Here is a 22,138-nt window from a genome sequence, read left to right as displayed (position 1 = left end):
TAATTATTTCCAAATATGAATATTAGACTATTGAATTCCGGTCCAAGAAATTAGCCGTAATGTGAGAGTTCCCGGAAATACGGGAGAGTTGGTCATGCCGCGGTTTGATTATGGAGTTGCAAGTTCTCCTTATCTTTTTTAACATGCATCTTTAGACTGGTACACAGAGTTACTTCATTTAAAAAAATATCCACATAGCTAGCACATTAAGCAAGCTGAATATAGCTGGAGTGTGCTAGAGCTACATGGATAAACTATTGCACTTTTGCACTAAGAATACCTTTTCATTTTGGAAATCAATTGCCTCTCCCAACTTGTATGTACTTACACAGTGGTCGAACGACACAGAGTTGATAACCATGAAGTTGTCTAGGTTGTATTTGTACGGGACGTAGTTCCCATGCCATGTCACTACATCGAAAGGACTATGGTGCTGTCTGGCTTCGAACAAGTGTCCTTGGTATTTGGAAATGACGGAATATTCTACGTCACGATCTTCATACCAGGCCACTGGTGTCAGGAAGTCACGTGGGTTAGCAAGTCCATTTGCTCCTAAAAATGTGAAACAGTATTTCAAATTAGGTAGTTAATATTAGCTGAAAAGTAAAACATAAATACAGTAAAACCTCGTTAATCCGGACTAATGAGGGGATAAGTTGACTGGTTTAACGAAAGCCCGGATTAACTGAAATAACCTAAAATAACAGTAGAAAGTGCATTAAAACTCCGTTTATAGCAACAAAATACGATTTTTATGGTGTATTTAAAGGGCATATGCCTAAATACACTATACAGCAGTAGCGGCTTCGGCCTATTCGCACATTTGCACGTGCTCACCCAAATAAATCTGTAATGCAAAACATTATTATTATACTTATTGATTGAACTCTATCTCCTTCGAAACATCAAGTGTTCCCACACCGCTCCACCAAGAGAGATAGATGGTGGAGTAGCCTGTGTATCAACCCGCGTAGACCAGGCCGCGATCGGGGCAGGAACACAATGGTAGTTTCGCTCCTTATGACGCTGTTGCAGCAGTCGCGTAGAGGACGCTGATTGGATGTTGTGCTTGAGCGCCGTGTGAGGGGAGGTTGCATCATTTAGGAAGGCTGCGAGCGCAGCGATCTGTGTGTGAGGAAATGTAGTGTTGCCATGGACGTCCGCAGGATTTTTTCCAGGGAGGGGCAAGGAAGATATTTTTTTCCAGGGGGGGGCCAACATGGCATATTTTCCCCAATAATAATGTTCATCCCTCAAAAAACATTGCTTAAATGTGAATTTATCATGTTCGTGCAATAATTAACACACATTATTGTGGCTGAAATTAAATTATATGTGTGAAATATGTAATTTTTGGTTGACTTTCGTTTTCCAGGGGGGGGCCATGGCCCCCCCTTGCCCCCCCTTCCGGACGCCCATGAGTGTTGCAGACCCATTCCATTGGAGATCCTGTGATGGAATTGATGCAAACCATCATCATCGCAAATTGAGGGATTTTTTTTTATGAAAGGGAAATTTCGATGGTATATTTTCCCGAGCATAACACGGGAAGAAAAGGAGGAGAGGGCAACTGAAACCAAAACGGGTGTTTTAAGCATGCCTTTGCTTCGTGCATCTTGGTCAAAATAAAAGGGCCTCTGTGGCGCAGTAGCCGAATTATCAACCCGCGGGGCGGGAGCGTGCATCAAAATAGTCAGCTGTTTTTCATTGTGTGGCTGTAACTGCGTTACAAATTTATTTAACCCTGTCAAAATGTCGTTCCTGTTTCAGTGCAAAGTGTTTGATTTCATGGGAAACTGTACATAGCCAAAGCAGAATTAACGTTATTGAATTTTAGGAGGGAAGTTAGCTACAAAGCCTGTATCACCTTCAGTAATATATGGTTAGAGTCCAGCGCAGATAATTCTGCCGTGCAATGCGCGACAGAACTAAAGAAGCAGTGTTGCTAATGGAGCAGATAGAAAAATCGCTGCGGTGCGCCGATGCACAGCTGTTACGTACAACAATAAAATTAGAGAATTCAGGTCTGTCTAACGTTGAGTTTTAAACGTCATGCATTATACCAGGACTAGGATTAATATGTACTAACAAGTGACTATGTATGTAGCTACATACATATGGACTAAAAATTCGCAAAATATGAACTAACACATAAGTAAAATTACGAAAAATGCTGCAAAGAAGACTTCTTCATACGATTCCTTATTTGAGTGATTTCAAACAAAATAAAAAAATATATATATTATTTTTCATTGCATTAATGCACTGGTGGCGTTCTAACTTTTCACTCCCAAAACCCGTATACACTGGTATGGAACTGCAACGGCAGATAATAACATGCCAACGTGTTAAACCGCTACAATTGCACCATAACACTCCTCCTGAAGCAGTATTATTATTTCCTCTCTGAGATCGGCGACAGTCGGTTGCCTTTGTTGTACATTTACAAAGGATGCCGGCTTCCACAACAATAACAAGTACATATACTGCCACTAGACGATAAGATGCGCGGCTTTTTCTTTTGTTATGAACCAGGGCCGGCGCTAGTCATTTTGCCTCCCTGGGAGGTGGCGGCAGATGCCGCTCTATTTCGACCCCCCCCCCCCGGTCATTACGCAGCAACGGAAAATTGAAAATCAATATATTCCTAACTAAAACATCAAAATATAAAATAAATAATGAGACTTCTTATGCTATTTCAATACTATTCAGCGCAAAAGAATATCTCGCTCGATCACAGTTTTCAATAGGCTTATTTTTTTCTTCTCTTCAAATTTTGCCGCTCTGGGCGATGGGACGGTTCGCCCTCCCCTTCCGCCGGCCCTGCTATGAACTTGGTCACCCATCAAAGCATGGCAATTTTAACACAGAAAACAATATGTATCGCATTAAGCAGCAAAAATGACAGCCTCCTCTATGCAATTTCTACAAGAACACGTGCCGGAGCCAGAGTTGAAATGATGTTGGAGCCACATAATTTATTTATTTTGAATAATTCCAAAATTATGAAATATGAACAATTTGTTGCTGCTGTTCGCTGCTCTCTTGCCAAAATGCTTTATTGGGATGCTAACACCATGACTGGCTTCCTCCTTCATGAACTCGTGCACGTTGCTTAGAACTTCCCGAGCTTGGCTATGCAAGGTTTTTGATTTCAACTTCGACAGAACTGGAGGCATTATGGAATTTAACGTTCATTAGCAAACACACACTTTTACATACACACACGCAATACACGCACACAACGTCAAACCGGTCAAATACTTAGTATAAAATAAAAATATGGTGCTTCCAATCCAACAAAACTCACCGCTACTTTACCTGCCTTTTACCCTTCCGTGACAGAAATAGTGCTTCATTATTACAGTTGGCAACACTAGTTACTAGCTATCCAATGAACATGCACTGCATAAAAGAAGCAAGCACTACGCCGTGCTATATTGCCACATTAGCGTCCCTACCGAACGGTGGGAACCGCGAGCTGAAGCGCTATTCAATTGTTTTCAATTATGTTTGCGCGAGTGTGTCCAGGAATGGAATGACAATGTGGCAACAATAGCGAAGGTTTTCGAGCAGGGTAGAACACGTGATGCTAAGAGAGAGGGAGACGAAACGAAAATTCGTTTCTACGCAACGGCAAATTTACGTGTGTGGCACTCTACGACGGGAGAGAAGGAAAGTTCTGAAGTACGATTACGAAGCAGGGCAGTGTGAGCTTAGTGAGTACTGTTATTTGCTTTAACATTTATTATTATCTTGATTTCGCTTGATTTGCTTGGTTTGATCACGTTGTCATTAGAAATAAACAACAGCTAGATAGATTACAGTTGATTTGCTCCATGTGGTAGTTGGATCGGCTTCTTTGGTGTACGCCAATGTTATTATTCTCCTTATTCATTAATACGTATAAACAGAGCGGGGCAGAAAGTTTTTACGAAATATTTTGCAAATCGACAATAGTATTGATACTGTAGATCGGTATTTCTGTTTTGAGTGATTTTGTCTGGTTATCGAATGCTGAATTACATACTGCACAATAACATCGCTCTTCTCGTGATTAGCTGGATAATTTCCGAAATATTTGAAATTTGTAAAAAATTCGTGTGATAAAAATCATGAAATACATATAACTCTGTCATAGCCCTATTTTCAGTAAAATGTGATCAAAACTTGGGTTGCCAATATATTAAGCTTCATTATGTACGCAAAAACGGGTGTGAGTATTTCACATCTGGACGATAGACTGAAGTGCACACCCATAGAGCCAGACCAAGAGCCGCCACTGCTATACAGTACAGTAAAAAGTCTGCGGGAAACAGAACTTCATCAGTGGTTGACTGCCTTTTCTTTGGGAAGTTCTCTTGTTGACTTCTAGCCAGATTTAAAATCTTGCATTCTGCTATTTATGGGGCTGTCCGGATTAACGAGGTTTTACTGTATATTGCAAATTAAGTATTCCAAGGTAATAACAATGCAATTAACGTAGTGTGTCTGTGTCACTTTCAATCATTTGAAAGGCGTTGTTAGTTTATTCATTCTGCATAGATGTGTAATTGTTGCTATTTATATTCTAGGATAAGATCTTATGCATAGAGATAGTGAAAAAAACAACTATGAACTATAAGTAGGTCAGTATTATTTTTCAGGTCACTAAAGATAGAACATGTTCTGTATAAAAAACTGAAAATGAAATAATTTTGTTACAAGAACATTCAAAATATTTCCTTACTTAAATAAATCTCAACACAAAATTCAAATAGAGCACAACATGTCTGCGTTAATTCAATGTAGTTGCTAGGTGCTTCGCGCTGTTCACTGTTGAGACGTATCTTTCTTTTGTTGAAACATGTTAGCTTTGTTGCTGCTATTTCCCAACAATGTATATTATGTTTCCAGGGAGTGAATGTTTCCTGTGCAGAATTGTTTTGGAGTCTTGGGGACTCTTCTTTTGATCTGCATTTATCATGATAAATTTTCTTCAAGATGTGAGAAATACTAAAATTTCAATGACAGTTGCAAAGTCTTCGTCAACATTGCTGAACCTTCAGTTCAGGTAGTCTGTGATAAATTCCAGGAAATGCATCCCAGTTTTCTGTGAAATAAGAATTTGCGTTCTTTGTAGATGATATTCTCAAAGAAGTTGATTAGAAGTTTACATGATTATTATATCATCTTCGTGATTGCAAGAACTCTACAAGATTGTATTCTCGGTCGATCTATCATGTTTTCTAACAGGAAGTTGCTTTATTAGTTCTCTTTCATGACCCTATCTTGGTGAAATTGTCACTTCATCTGACAGGTGTCTGTAACTTTCTTCCAATCAGATCAACATATCTCTATATTTCTTATGCAGCATTTCTGCCTCTAGAACAGAATCAAATTGTTGTTCACATCCTTAACGTCGTACTGCGGTAAAGAGTGAAGTTGGAGTTTGTCTGTATTCATCTCTATTCATCATCTCGCAGTTTGTTCACAGAATCGATGGAATGGAAGTTTATATTTTGTGGTAGCCCAAATATCAAATGATCATCAACTTATAGAATCCTATCATCAGTGTGTTGGGGAGGATCTGCTGAAGAACTATACACTTTGTTTCTATGTTAATATACACATAACATTAAAACATTAAAATGCTGACCAAGGCAAAATTTATTGTATAAGAAATATTCACCAAAGACGTTTCCAGCCTCTAACAGGGTCTTCTTCGGACAATGATTAACAATAAATTGATGAAAGATCCAACCATCATCTTATATACCTAGGTATACACTCCCAGTACTGGGTCCATACAACAAAACAACATGAAGGCGCCAGTATTTATTTGAGAACATTTCCTGTCAGGAATTCCTGAGTTTGGAATCCCCTGACAGGTAATTGACACGATTTGACAGATAATTGACACGATCTGACAGACCTGACAGACCTGACAGGTACCTGGTTAGAGTGTGTGGCTTATCAATTCCTTCACTTCTGGACTCACACATATTCTTTATCTCCTCGACTTCTTCCCACCTCTTTTCTTTCTTAGCTATTCTTCCTTCTTATCTCTCCTTCCTTTCTCATCATTTCCACTCTTTCTACCACTCCTTTCCATTCTTTATTAATCTTCAGTCCCCCATTCCAGTTCACAATGTCTTCTCCTTTTTGCTCTATTTCCCCGGCCTCTTTCCACTCCCTCACTAGTCATCTCTTCTCCCTCCCTATCCTCCTAGCCTTCTTGTTTATACAATAACGTTTGCTTGGTCAGCATTTGAATGTTTTATTAACATGGAAACAAGGCCTAATAGTGTCACCATGTTGTGAAGGCATGTGGAGAAATGTGGTTGTAGGTCAATGGATACTATCGAACAGGAATGCAGGCTAACATAACGCACAGGAGGTAACTATGAATGTAAGATACTCACCAATCGGACCCAAGTTTGGCAGCTGAAAGTGTCCGTCGAATACCTCAAGAATGTAGCCCCTTGACTTTCCACTCACTCCAACACTGAACCTCATTCCTTGCTGAAATTATCAAGAATCGAATTTTGGTACCTTTTACAGCATATTGCATAGAACTTGAAATCAGACACACAAAATATGTAATCATAAGCACTTCTTCTGTCTAAAATTTCGTGTTAGAAGAATGTGTAATTAATGTCTGAAATGTTCTTGAAATAGCCAAGGATATTCCTCATTGAAGACCCCCAATTACAATGTAATAATGATATATTAAGGCACCTAATAGATTGCAAAGTTATTAAATAAACGTGCTGTGCAATATTGAAAAAATCGTTAATTACTAGTTCCCATTTATATTGCAGATATAATACTAAGTAGCACAAGCAACAATTAAAGAAGTGGAGTTGTATTAGCGTACAGCAACGATTTGATTTCATGGGTACTAATCAGTGCTCGAAAAGGGGGCGGGGCAACATCCCCCAGTTAGCAAAATGTTCTTAAAGTATCCCCCAGCTGGGATAATTTAAATAAGCATCCCCCCTCGCCTGTTGTATTGTTCCATGTTGATCCATAAGTGCATTTCTTCACTTATCCCCAAACTCTACCAAGCTAGGAATTTCCATTTTAAGCACTACTTAGCCATATGCTCGCGAATAAGACAATTATGATTTTAATTATGCCCTTAATTACCAAAACAATTAGTAAACTATGTGAAATTATCATTTTCAAGCTTTTATTGAAAAAAAGAAACAACTTTAGATTAACATTTGGTTCTAAATTTCGGATGGAATCCAATGTATATCACACGCAAATTCTCAAATCTTCCCCAAACTTCTTACCAGTTTCAGTTGCTAATTAGAAATCTCATTCAGGTTATTGAAACACCTTGACTTCATCATCTTCTTTGACTGCCACTAGACACAAAGCAAGGATAAGTGTTGGTTGGTTGATTTGCATTATTTTGCTTCGCCTTTTGTGCCACTTTTGACTAATTTGCGAAGATGGGGATGAGTGATGATATGATGAAGTTGATGAATGGACAATACACTCACAAACATCCATGCCAAGGCCAGGATTTGAACCCGGTACCCCTGGCGTCGTAGCGCGACGAGGGCCAATATGTAAGTGTCACAGGTGCAGATTATATAATTCTAATAATCTTGGTGCAGATACATTTTGTGACGGACGTCACCAGAGACAAAACAATTAATGGAATATGCATACTTACTTGTATAACACATATCTCATTCGGTTGAACGATCATTTTTCCAAACTCAGTGGTGATATCCAGAACTCCATGTTGAGGAACTGTAAGAAAGAACATTCACATTATACCTACATAAACTTTAACAAGACACGAAATAGAGAACAATTTTTAATGTTAATCTAATTATGCCATTGTTATTATCTACAAATCTCGCCATCAAATTGTAATGACAGGTTGGACCATATTGTAACCATATTTACGTATAATACAGAAAAATCCTAGTAAGGACTTTTCCTCTGCCTCTCTCTATCTCCAAACCAGTGTTCTATTCTTCCCTTACTATAGAGATATCTATAATCAGTGGCGGTGATTAGGTACCATAACTGGAGGCAAGGGAAGTTGGCCCTCTCTTGGTAGAGAGCGCTTAGCATTAAGAGGTCATAATGAGGGGAGAAAAAGTGGCAAAATTTGGGGGTTCTACTGTCTCTCCACTTCAAATCGTCGCCACTGCCTATAAGCTATAACAGTGGTTTAATTCAACGTAACGTACTGTAAATAATATTTATTTCATTTGATAACTTCCTCTTATGAACTACGATTTCTCTTCATGTACTCTTTACAGCATAAGTCTGGGTAAAATCAGTGAGGCTCATTTTCTATCAAAAGAAATCCTTCATTTTACACAAAACAATTGTCCAAATTTTACTGCTTAATACATAATATTTTTCAAAACCAGAGTTCATAGGTTCGATCCTACGTAAGGTATGACTGTTTCTATTATGTATCTGCTCATATCATCATATATTCTCATCGTCAATGAATTTAAAAAGGCACAAAGGAGATAGTATGAACATTAATTAGTAATAAATCGATGCATAGTGATATAATATTGAAATAAATGCAGATTTTCTATTGTTTTCCTTTTCCAGAACTTTTTAATGTTCGATAAGGTAGGATCTCTGACCAGCCAATCTGGAATTAACTTGGTCATTTCTAATGGTGTAGGTCATATCCGACTTGCATATTATTCTCAGGTTTTACTGCTACGAAAGCTAGATAACAGTGGCGATGTGTTGGAATGGTCATTTCTACAAGGAATATAGTTTAGTTTAAAGCTCTTTACTCACCAATTAAGAAATCTCCATCTGAATTGTAAAGGCATCTGTCCTTCATGGAAACATTACAGGTGTAAACATGAATTGCAATGCCATGCCTCGTTCGGGGATTCCCCGCTCCACAAACAGTGTGAATTCCCGATACAAAGTCAATGTCCTTGTCTGTCGGAAAATCAAAGGGCATCCACCTCATCTGGAAGAGATTTTGTCATGAACTGAAGATATTTTAATGGTGTGAATTTTGGCTAGTATGTCTTGTAAGGCCATACAGAATTAATAATCACAAGAAAATAACAAAATACAGTTCGGAATTATTGAATCTTGCATAATGTTTTTGTGTTTGTACTCTTCATTATGGATTTGATCTATAGAGTTAATTCTTAAAGGAAGAAAAGGAATGCTAAAAGAAATAATATACCAACAACAAATATTTTTTGTTGCTTTTTCTGTTTAAATGTTGGCTTAAGTATAGATAAATCGTACTACCTACCCAAAATATAAATATCGGAGTCCTTCTTTATTATTAAATGCACATTGCTAGTTATAATAAAGGGTTCAGTAGCGTTTCGTCAGAGTTGCAGTTCGTCCGAAAGCGAAATTCGTAGAAAAATGCTACAGTTCGTCCTCAAAGATCTACTGAGTTGCGTTTCGTCCGAGCTTGGATTCAGAAATTTTAGTCATGCCAGATTGCAACATTTTCTTACTAGTTGACAACTGTGAAGGTGAGAGGTTATTAATATTGCAAGTTCCAGAGGGAAAAAATATTAAAGCAAAAGAAATATATTTTCTTGGATAGAACATTTAAGAGTGTTAGTAAGCAGTTTTCTCAGGTCTGGACAGTTCACGTAGATTTAGGAAGCACTAGAGAAGAGACAAATGTTACGCCAGCAGTTTTGAAATTTTCTACTACTTTGTGGACCAGTGGTTGGAAAATCCACAGGTTTCAATTGGCATGTGGAACTACCACCAAAGGAGACACATGACAAATAACGCGGTTGAAGCGTGAAACCACTGATTGAACTCAGTCGTGGGTAAACCACACCCCCGGGTGAAAGATTTGATTATGTATTTGAGCAAAGAAGAAGAACATTCAGATGATAAGATTGTAAGAATGGAGTTGAATTTAGAAGGGGTGAAAAGGAAGAAGAAATATGTCTCGATGTACAACAGAATTTTAATAGCCACTGAAGCAATGGACCAGTCAGGAGACATAGCCAAATTCTTAAGAAATGTCTCTTTCATTATCCAAATGGATTAAAATACCTTGAGATTATAGTTTATTATTAAGAGGTTATCTATATTTATATCAACTAACTGACAAAGAGACAGCTGCCGAGTGCACTAATTCCATGTATACCGCGTTTGTTACAACCTGTCCCGGTTCCCGCGCTAGCTGGTCGCTGGCTTTTCTCCGTGCTGGGGAAAGTCAAAGCCAGGCAGACAATTAAAATACGCAACGTCGCAACAGCGTCTACGTAAGCGCCTCTCTTCTGGCTTCCATTCGCTCCTCGCTGCCCAGCAGACGATTTTTTCCTCGTTTCTCATTGGCACCGAAACTGTCGAGCGATCCCTAGCGCGGGAAACGGGACAGGTTCTAACAAACGCGGTATAGTTGTTACGCATTTTAAACATTCTAAAAATAATTTAAAATATCCATGGATTATCCGTGCGGGTCCATGGGACACTAATGACCCCCTGTCGTGCATGCCGAGTTCGAGGCTATACGGAAGGTCCACCTCTATTTTCATAGAGGTGCCAATTAAAGAGGGCACGCAATCCTGGCTGGCGCTAACAATGGACGTTATCGCACTGTAAACCTAAGCAATGAACAATAGGTTTTAAAGCTTCATTAAACACTATTAGGATGGTAGCCCTCGGACGAAACGCTACTCGGTCAGGTAACCATGAGCTGCCTGTTCCTGGAATTCGGACGAAACGCTACGCCACGTAATAAAGGAGGAAACTTGGACTGAAAAAGTTACATACAAATCTAGATTATCCTGGAGTAACTAAATGATTCCAGAGGTTATTTACTTCATTATTTTATCTTCTCGTAATTTGGAACTTAATAAAATTGTCTGACCTGCAATAAATTAATTTATGTTTTTTACTTCATTATAAACAATACATAGATATGAACGGTTTTGTCGAGTTTATTTTCCATTTTGTCTTTTATAAAATATTAGCCTTCAATGACAGCAATTAAAGTATATACCATAGTACCTGAACATCACTAATATGAGTTTCTTTGGTCTACGTTTCGCATCTACTATTCGGCTAAATTGCAAATGCGAGTTTTATTGAGATTTTCTCTAATTAACTGGAGCCTGAAATATACAAATATCGTAATTACAGAAAAACAGATGAAACGTATATAATCTTACTTGATTGGGGTTGGGTAGGTTGTCATCCCAGTCATGTGACATGTGGCTAGAGCTAAACCTCTTGAAAGGTTCGTGGACAACAGAAGGTCTGATTCGATACAGCCATGTCCTCCTGTTCTCTTCTCTGGGGGCTGTAGACGAATATACATTTTATAATTACAAAGTTTGTAAAGAGCATTTCACAAATATCTATTAGAATATAGTGACCGTATGGATCTTCACTATTCAGAATAAAAATTGAAGTAGTCACACAACAACTTTTTAACCAACAAGCAGCAACAATTACACAACACAACCAAGCAAGATAACAATGCTTTCTTGCGCGTTGTTCTTCCAAACAGAAATTTCACTATGTAAAAATATGTTTCGAATAATATCACCACTGCACCCTCAAAGCTAAAAACAAAGTTTTTTAAGTCTATGCACCTTTGTCTTAAAAAATCTAATTACAACGTTTTTAGAGTGACCGCTTCAATTTATAAATAAATTATATGTTTTTCTTTAATATATATATATCCCGAAATGATCACTCACAATTGTAAACTAGAGCATTGAATAAGTAAAATGAGACTTCTATTATGAATACTGTGGTTGTATTAAATTATTTGTAGACGTGCTTCCAATACAGAATAAAGAAAGATTATAACGTTGTTCCTCTTACGAAACTTCTCATGAAATATACATGTTAGGCAAATTCTCATAAAATTTTACTCACTTTTAAACATTAATTTTTCAAATTGTAAGTACTGAAGACAAACATACATACATACATATATATATATATATATATATATATATATATATATATATATATATATTTAACTTCAGCAATGATTCAACAGATTATAGTTATAAGATGGATGACCTTCACTGAAGACATTGACATTGAATTATCAAGCTCTCTTCCACGCAATATCAAAATTCGTTGGTGAAAGTTCCAAAACCAAATTGGAGGAATGGATTTTTTACCGCATCTCATTTGTATAAGTTGTAGTGCAGAATTTCCTGAATAAAATCAATGACTTATCTAATACCCAAGAAGGAATTTATGAATACGAAATCTTTTGACTGCTGTTTTTTCCATAATAACCGTTGAAGTGAATGAAAAAGGGTCTTACCTGTGAACGCTGTCCCCGAGAGTTGCTCGGCGTACAACCCATAGGGGCATTTTTGAGGGTTGTTCTGCCCCACTGGGAGAGCTCCTTTGCACCTCTCATCCTCCGAACAGAACTCGTTGCCGAAGCCACGCAGATACTGGAAAATGTAAACATCAACTCTCAGAATAATCAAAACTATTGACTATAACATATTAAGTCACGAAGGCTAAAGTAAGATTTAATTTTCCGTTCCGTTCATAGTCTCGTGCCTAACAATGCTGCATGTCCATTTCTCGTTCTTATCTTGCCTCTAAATATTAAACTTCAGTCTCGTCGTTCTTGTGGTGGTCTTGACTGTAATGCCGACTATAGTATTATACAAAATTATGAAAAAGAAAAAAGAAACAATATGTAATATATAATTATACATAACTCGTTGTACGTAAAACTGTCAAATTTGACTCATATAAACATATCGTTTAGGAATCAAGTAACCAGGTCTATATTGGTAAGTCTGGAAAGAAGGAAGAATCTCTGAGACAGTACATGTCAGCCCGAACTCAATTTTCTTCTCTAGTCTTGACATATGATCAAAAATTTGATATTCGTCTCTTCATATTTGAACGATATGTCTTCGATTAGGTCTCATATTGAATTTGACTCATTGATATTGTATATTCTACATCACTTTTCTGCCACTTTTGGCTATTCGCAAAGATGAGGGTGAGTGATGATTATATGATGAAATTGATGAAGGGCCACTCACAAAGAACATCCATGACCAGGCCGGGATTAAACCCGGGACCACTGGCGTCGAAGAACGATATGCTAACGGAGGTCGGTTCATATCGAATTTCTATATCACATTGACAATGCATGAAGGTTAGGTTCAAATCATACAGAAAACATATTAAATCACTCGCAATTAGTTTCTCAAGGAAACAGGGGCAGTGCCAGGGAGGCGCGAGGGTGTGCTTGCGCACCCCTTAATTTTCTTCCGCACCCCGTTCAGCACCCCCTACGTTCAACTGAAAACACTAACACTTAGAGTGTCATATTATGTATTATACATTGAACGCCGAATGTTAGGAACTGAACTAAGACCGTCATTGTTGCAACAGGCAAGCACTGAAGGAGATACCGATATACGTACATACTTTCCTGTACTGGCGGCAGCCTCCATAAAGATCAGCGGCCGTTTTTTTTAATTTATTTTCTTAGCATTGTTGTTTTGAATATTTCTTCTTTTGTTTCTTCAAGTGGTCTGTTTGGTTTTTTTATAATTTCCTATAGCTTGTAATGTGAGTTACGTTTTTCTTTCTTTTTGCTTTGTTGATAAACGAGAAATTGTATTTAATGCCAGTTGAAACATGAAGGGTAGTTTTCTTGTTAATACATTCTATGCATGGGCGTATTTAGGGGGCGGGTTAAACGGGTTCAACCCCCTCCTTTTGGTTCAGTTAAATTATCAGATTACCTGTTCTATCTGCTATGCGCAGAGACTTATTCCCAAAAATTTCTCAGACTTATTTTATTCTCATAAATTATAAGCGTATAGAACGGAATGCGGATGGGTAAGAAATTAATTCTACACACCAGATCAGACTGCAAAGCAAATGTCTGCAATTTCCTGATACTTTCGGAATTTCTCTGGAAAATACTCAGAAAACTACTGACATTTCACAAATTCTATAATGCCACATGTAATTTCTTCCCGAAGCAGCTGCTTGAGAACTTATAGCGCGAACATTATAAATGCATTAGAAGTTCCCGATATGGCTTGTTACCATTCAAGATTTAAGTATTCCTCTGGTTCTAAATTAATAATTTGAAATTTCCCCACTGTTTGATAATCCTGAAAGTCGATAAACCATTTACCAAACTGTAGATCGGAATGGGAAACTTGTCCCTATTGGAGATTGTAACTGCATCTGTGTTAGCTTCAGCTATTAGTACTTCTACTCTCTCTGGGTTGAGTGGGTGTGGATTTAGAGAAAGAAAATAGTTGGTAAATTATATGATGGTGCTGATGTAATGGGTGGTAGAATTAAATGGGTGATATAAACAGATAATTTCAGAGAAGTGTACAAAATCAAGTTTTGTACATTGTTCACATATTTTAACCCTGGCAATTGCCCATTTCTGTGGAATTTCTGCGATATTGAGACTGTCAAAACAGTTATAATTTTTTCCCCTCGAGTCTTCTGGAATGAGCAGCCCCCGTGATTAGCACATCGTCGGTCCCGGGTTCGAAACCCAGAATGAGCATGGGCGTTTGTGGGTGTCCATTCATCAATTTTAACATGTCATCACTCATTCTGATCTTCGGAAATTATTCAAAAGTGGCACAAAAAGCGAAGTAAAATAATACAAATAAATCAATCAATCTTCTCAAAGTAATTTGGTTGTAAAAAAATGCAGTGAAGATAGCTAGGGAAGTTCTGTAACGTTCTCAAGTTGTTTGACACAAGATGGACAGAAAAGTATCAACACTGAGTAGGGGTGACTTGTGAAATTGTATACACTAATAGTAGAAACTTTACTGTTGTCCATTTCTGGACCATTTTGTAGTAGACATGAACCCAAGTTTCTCTGAACACAGTCAACACATTGAAAAATGGCAACAACTTATTCCAATATTATATGCCCATTCCTCATTTATTGTAACATTGTGTCAAAATCTTGGATGGCCTGGTAGATTTTTGTTTTTAAATTTTCAAATCTGAATGAAAAATGTGGCAAACAGTAATTGAAAAGACATGTCCACGGTCTGCATTTTAGGCAGTAGAAAATTGTGACAGGCTCTTGTACTCAAATATGCACAAATTGTTGGTGATCTTGGCTACACTGCCAGTTTCATCTTCAACACCCGAGAGGATGTGTTTAACATTAAGAAGGTTGAAATAATGTCCTCGCAATTGAATGGGAGATCCTCGACTAATGGACCCTGCACTGTTAAGTATACATACATACGAATATTAAGATAACACCGATGATGATATTTGCAATTTTGTAGCAAGGAGGAAAAGGCTAATTCTAACATTGTATTTCTTTTTTAAAGAGAAGCTGGGATTAGCTTTTTTCAAAAGCTTTTTCTACTCATTTTATGTAGAAAAGTTAGAATTTCTTAGATAGACTTAATTTAATAAAATCTGTGACCTTTCATGTGGAGGCAGAGTGGATTTTGATAGCCATATCATACCTAGGGACGCTATACGTCCCGGAATTTCAGGGGCAATCCCGGAATGATATCATTTGTCCCGATGTTCCGAGTAGTTTCTTCGGGATGCCCAAATGTCCTGGAATCGGGTGTGAAAGAAGAAATTATTCAGAGTATACTTTCCTGAACTCTTTTTGTATTTAAATGCATGGACGTAATTTTAAAATGATCATTTTTACAAAACAATCTAACTCTACATTGAATCACTCCCCCTCCATAATACAAGAGTTAACGAGATACAGACAGTACTCCTAACATCTTTGACTTCACGATGATTCCGCCGTCTGCTAGCAGTGTTGAATTTCAGTTACGATTCTCTTCCATTGTATAGTAACCTGCTTACTATAAAGAGTCAGTGCTTGGGTGCCTATTTGTTCGGTCTGCAGTTTTCAAATAAAGTTCCCACACAATGTTGGATGTAAATGACAATTACGTTGCACATACATACAACTTTATCGGGTCCAGCTTCACCCCTCCCCCACTCTCTAACAAGCTACCGGTCAGCAGTGTCCCGGATTTTCACTTAGGAAATGCAGGAACCCTAATTAAACCAAAAGTTGAACCCCCCATCCTTTACGTGAGCTATATATACGCCCATGGTTCTACGTATTTGTTCCACGTAACATGTCTAGTAAACGTACCATTTCAGGCTTTTTCAAAAACTGTTAAGAAGAGGCTCAATGTTCACGAATAAATTTTACAGTTCGTTGTTGAGGATAGCACTTCAGAAGGGATTTTAACGAATACAAAGTTGCTGCGCACTTCGCGTTTTGTCCTGAAGTGGCAGACGGAAGGTACATGTTAATGTACTATGCATTTTATACCTCATTGCTTACATTGAAAATGTTCAAAAATTGTTTGCAAAGACAAGGGTAATTTCATTTCGTATTTCACTACATAGTTCAATATTACTGCAACGTGTATCCGAATGTTTGCACTGTATGACCACTTTCTTGGATTATAAGACTTAATACATCATGGACGTCCAGGGGGAGGGCAAGGGGGGCATAACCTCCCTCGAAAATAGATGTCAATCTAAAGTTATATACTTGACACATATAATTTCATTTCAGTCAGTAATTTATGTTAATCGGTGGCGGCGATTAGGGGTGCAGTTGCCCCCCGCTTTTTGCTATTTTTGGCACCCCCACTATGCTGTACCTTATCTACCGAGGGAAAGTAAACTGTCCTTGCTCCCCCAGTTTTGAAAGGTTGCATGCGTGTTTCATGGTTTCTTTATTTTCAGCATCGCACCCCATAAATATCTTTCCGCACCCCCTCAGCACCCTTAGATAATTAATCCTGGCGCCGCCGCTGCGAGGAAAATAAGCAACAATTGTCCCAAGTGTTGAGCACTGAGAATCATCCAAACTGAAGGTTAACTGTCACCTTAGGCCGCGATTGGGTTCCAAAACTAGAATGACAAGGTGCCCAAACTGGCGGGAGGGAGAGGGGGACAAGGACAGTTTATTCTCCCTTGGTAGATAAAGTTTAGTATAGTACGGGGGCAAGAGTGGCAAGAAGTGGTGGAGTCACTGCCCCCAACAGCCCCCGTAATCGCTGCCGATGACTATCACAGTAAAAAATATATTCAATCTGGCACCACATGATTAGAATGCAACAGCGTTATCCACTAGTTGGTCTTTTGAAAGACGTGCGTATGCATTTCTTGATCACGTACAGTCAAGAACACGGGATGCTGCAAGTACCATTGACTTTCAGTAGAATCCTTACAAAGCCCAGAAGTGTCCGTGACTGTACGTACAAGTAACTCCCTTTTTCATTTCCAACAGCAATCGCTGTTCCCTTGGAAACAAGAGAGTAGCAACGCAGATTCCCCTCATCTGTTCCCTGAAATAGGACGAAGGCAAACCACAAAAACTGGTAATAGTTCAAGGTAAACGCGCCTTCCCCATTAACCAATCCGCTGCTTCGCTTATCACCGAGCCCTCCTGGCAACTGGGAAGTAAAACTGGACTTCTTTCCTAGGAAGACCGTCGCCAACGTCAGTGTATGTAACTCCCACATAAATTTCATATGCTATGGATATTTTTTGAAGCTGGAAGGCCAAATTTATAATTTACGTTATACATATGAAGGCTCAGGCCCGTACCCAGAATTTTTTTGAAGGAGAGGCCATACATACATACATTTATGCATACATACATACATATATATATATATATATATATAAAGAGACAAATTACAAAATAGTTGGAATGTGTAAATGTTTTTAATTGTTAGATATTATTTAATTTCTGCTTCATGCTAATAATTATCAACAAGATTTCATAATACGTACTTATATTAGTCTTGCATTCGTGTTTTATCATTATTGTGTATATGTTTCTAATGCACGTACGCAGGTTTTCTTTCAGAGGGAAGGGGTAGACCACAATATGTGGAACCAGAAATGCTGTGAGTTTATTGATTTAGGTTATTTTTGGTAGTTTTTTTGCCAAGTTTGTGTAATCGCGACGATGAGGATGAGCGATGATATGATGAAAGTGATGAAGGATCACACTCACAAAGAACACCTCTGCCCAGGCTGAGATTCGAACCAGGAACTCCCTGCGTCCTAGCGCGCTTTGTTAACCACTCCGTCACGGTGGTAGTCTTGCATCAATGATTATAAAATTTAAACTACCCAATATTGCAGACTACAGATTTCAACACAACGAACACATTCATTTATGCAAAGAAAGTAAATTGATATTTTGAAATTTGCAAAATCGTCGATGTTAATTTCATTGCTTTTTATGTGTTCATATTTAAATATTTCATGGTTTGGGGGTTGGGGGAAGGCCCCCCTTGACCCCTTCCCTGGGTACGGGCCTCTGAAGGCCTACAGTTACGTTTTACCCTAAGTCACTGAAATGTGTTCCCCAGAGAAATCGAACAATATGACATTTGGTTGCACAACACTAAAGATTGCAGTGTAATATTAACAACACGCAAATGTAGATTGACTCAGATGACAGTAATTATCTGTTTCTAAAATATTTGTCGCTACGAGCATATTTGAATGAATTTATTCTGGTTCACTGAAATTCTCCGGGTTCAAGTCCTGCCTCGGCATAAGTGCTCTTTGTGAATGTCCCTTCAACTTTGTCTATTCATCACTCATCCTCAACGTTGCAATTAACCAGAATAGCGACGTAAAATAAAAATAAAAATACAAGTAATGCAAAGAGAAAATTAGGAAAATATTTGGACCTAAAAGGGATGAGGAGACAAGTGAGTGGAGAAGGTTACATAATTTAGAACTACATAATTTGTATTCATGTCCAGATATTATTAGAATAATTAAATCAAGAAGACTTAGGTGGGCAGGCCATGTGGCACGAATGGGAGAGGAAAGAGGAATTTACAGGATTCTTGTTGGGAGACCTGATGGTAAGCGACCTGTAGGAGGCCAAGACGAAGATGGAGGGACAATGTTGATATGGACTTAATGGAAATCGGTAGTAATGGCAAAGAGTATGTAGATCTTGCTCAAGATAGGGACAGATAGAAGGCTGTGTTGCTGCAGCCATGAACCTTCGGGTTTAAGAAGGCTAGAGAGTTAGTTAGTTAGTTAGTTAATGCAAAGAGAATTACTTTTAAAAAAAGAAATACATTTAAAGGCCCAGCACGGAATATTTTTCTAAGTGAATGGGATCACAGAATACTGTAGAAACTTTCAGTAAATCCTTGAAACTTCAGCACCAAGTCTGTGTTGTCTAGGACTAAGAGAAGATTAACTAAAAAAGTCTTCTGTACATTTGTCAAACTTTGATTTTTAACATTATGATATTTTATATACTTCAATGATTGATTGACTTGGTTTATTTTACTACTCTTTTCTGCCTTTGGCTAATCGCGAAGATGAGGATGAGGGATGATATCATGGAATTTATAAAAGGCAGCTTACAAAGAATACCCATGCACAGCCTTAATGCCATCTGCATCAAAACAGATAAAGTAATTGATCATTATTATAAGTAATCGCATACCAACCTTCGAAACACTTCCCAGACATCAATTTTCCTTAAAATGCCTATTGTGGAGCTACTTTGTACTTTAAATTCGTGGAGAAACACTTCTACATCATGTTGAGGCAAGTGTATCCAATATGGGAGGTTACTGAAAGGGGAGGCGAGAGAAAGACAGAGAGAGGGTAAGAAAAGAACGAAGAAACTGGCTATTGAAAAAACGAGATGGCAACACTGATGTGATAATTTCTACGCATTGAGGAAGAGAATTCCAGTGACTTCCTTTCCATTTCAGCGTTCAGTGTCAATGCCGTAGCATTGATCTTGCAATACCACATATAACGGTCTTATTAAATCAAAATCGTTATATCATTAAACCTCCACCTAAAAAAAGAGTTCCCTAAATATATTATATTTAATTCAGGTTAAAAGGTATTAAACATTTCTCTTCTCATAGAGTTGTGCAAGTGACTATCAAAAGTAAAGCGTTACCGTTGCAGTCACTTTAGTTCTAAAAGTAAGGCGCTGCGTATGCCGTTAATTTGAGCCTAAGAGTAACTCTTTACCGTAATTTTGCTTCTAAAAGTAAAATATTGCTGTTACAGTTACTTGACATCTGAAAGTAACTAGGTACCGTCACTTTGCTTCCGAAAATAAGTCGTTACTGTTATTTTGCTCCTAAAAGTAACACATTACGGTTACTTTGCTTCCAAAAATAAGTCGTTACTGTTATTTTGCTCCTAAAAGTAACACATTACGGTTACTTTGCTTCCAAAAATAAGTCGTTACTGTTATTTTGCTCCTAAAAGTAACACATTACGGTTACTTTGCTTCCAAAAATAAGTCGTTACTGTTATTTTGCTCCTAAAAGTAACACATTACGGTTACTTTGCTTCCAAAAATAAGTCGTTACTCTTATTTTGCTCCTAAAAGTAACACATTACGGTTACTTTGCTTCCAAAAATAAGTCGTTACTGTTATTTTGCTCCTAAAAGTAACACATTACGGTTACTTTGCTTCCAAAAATAAGTCGTTACTGTTATTTTGCTCCTAAAAGTAACACATTACGGTTACTTTGCTTCCAAAAATAAGTCGTTACTGTTATTTTGCTCCTAAAAGTAACACATTACGGTTACTTTGCTTCCAAAAATAAGTCGTTACTGTTATTTTGCTCCTAAAAGTAACACATTACGGTTACTTTGCTTCCAAAAATAAGTCGTTACTGTTATTTTGCTCCTAAAAGTAACACATTACGGTTACTTTGCTTCCAAAAATAACACGTTACCGATACCCTTACCTTGCTTCTATAAGTAACGTGTTAACGTTGCTGTTACATTACTTCTAACAGAAACTCGATACCATTGCCAAGGGGTCCCGGGTTCGATACCAGCTGGAGGCTCATGCCGTAGTGGTTTGGTCCCGATTAGCCTTTCTGTGCATAAAGTGAACTTAGAACGACAATATATCAATTCGATACCGTTGCCTTTGTATTCAGTTATTACTTAATTACAGTCTTTATTAAAGCGGGCATATCCTGACTTGTGAGACAACCCGTTCTAACACTTCCCTACTACCAGGTTGCCTAAACGTAAGGGGCTTTCGTCTTGGTATATTTTGTATTTCTATATATTAAGCATTTTCATTTGTCACTTTTGTCACTTAGGATGATTCCGCAATTGATTAGACAAAATTGGTGAATGTCTGTTCGGAGACTGAACTGTTAAGTTTCCGGATTCGAGTCCTGCCCTGGGCATCAGACAACGTAAACAACGCATAGTAACGAAGTAACGTTACTATTACTCTTGTTATGTAAGTACCTCGAGTTAACGTTAATCGCATTACATTATTTCGCGGGATAAAAGGGGTGACTCTCTCATAAGAACCCAAATGCCAAAGTCTCTTCCACGAGGTACACCAGCTGTATAAGGAATGTCCGAGTACAGAAGTGTCAACCTCCCTTCCAAGCAGCATACCCTGGACTGTACAAAGATGTTCTGGCATCTGCAGTCACGTTTCATATAATCCTATGTGGAGATCATGTTGCGTCGTTCATCCTCATCTTCGCGATTTAGCAACAGTGGTAGGAGAGCGAAGTAACAAAACAAACCAATCAAATCAAAAATGTTCCTCTGCTACTCTTGACTGTACAAAGATCCATGCCTCGCCAGTAGAGTATTGCAGTGAGGGTTTTCGCTCGAGCCCCCGATACTTTGCATGGACGACGCTAGATAGTGCAAGGAATTGAGAGATTCTTCTCTCGAGCGAATAATGCTTGAAACAGGCAAAACGAGGGGTATAGCCTACACTCGAAGCCCAGTAATACATGCATAACCATAATTTGTCTGTCGATCGTGAAGTGAAATTGAAACTTAAGTGAACATAGTCATCATCTCGATGTTAAAATTTAGTTTAGTTTATCTTACCAATTAATGTATGAAAATGAAGTAGATGATTATGGGCTGAAACTTCCTTGGCGGACATTTTACATAATGTTTCTATAATGATTGTCACATTAAAATGACGTTGAATTGAATGTCATAATTGCATTTTATTATTTCGTAGAATGTGATTATCCTTTTCGGCAAGTGAAAAATAATATAGAGGTAAAAAAAAGGTAAAAAAAAGGTAAAGTGCACCACGCCATGAAGACGTATAGGGGGTGTGTGGTTAGGGCCCCAAAGTTTCTTGATCACGGCCGAA

General features: G+C 38.0%; 1 protein-coding gene across 2 annotated transcripts in view; it reads right to left on the bottom strand.

Annotated features, from left to right (window-relative positions):
- hgo (homogentisate 1,2-dioxygenase) overlaps window positions 1–22,138 on the bottom strand; it is a 206,567-nt gene that overhangs the window by 15,738 nt on the left and 168,691 nt on the right. For both annotated transcript variants that reach the window (XM_083138161.1, XM_083138162.1), the window contains 6 exons: window positions 12,266–12,401; window positions 11,148–11,278; window positions 8,776–8,956; window positions 7,670–7,749; window positions 6,405–6,504; window positions 329–552 (listed from right to left, as the gene is read on the bottom strand). In XM_083138161.1, the coding sequence (XP_082994287.1) occupies window positions 329–552; window positions 6,405–6,504; window positions 7,670–7,749; window positions 8,776–8,956; window positions 11,148–11,278; window positions 12,266–12,401 (852 nt within the window). The remainder of the gene's footprint in view (window positions 1–328; window positions 553–6,404; window positions 6,505–7,669; window positions 7,750–8,775; window positions 8,957–11,147; window positions 11,279–12,265; window positions 12,402–22,138) is intronic.

This window comes from Lepisma saccharinum, chromosome 16 (genome assembly GCF_977018435.1).
Source record: "Lepisma saccharinum chromosome 16, izLepSacc3.1, whole genome shotgun sequence".
NCBI classification, from domain to species: domain Eukaryota; kingdom Metazoa; phylum Arthropoda; class Insecta; order Zygentoma; family Lepismatidae; genus Lepisma; species Lepisma saccharinum.
Note: the sequence above shows the minus strand (reverse complement) of the source record. Positions and strands in the feature narration are given on the sequence as shown.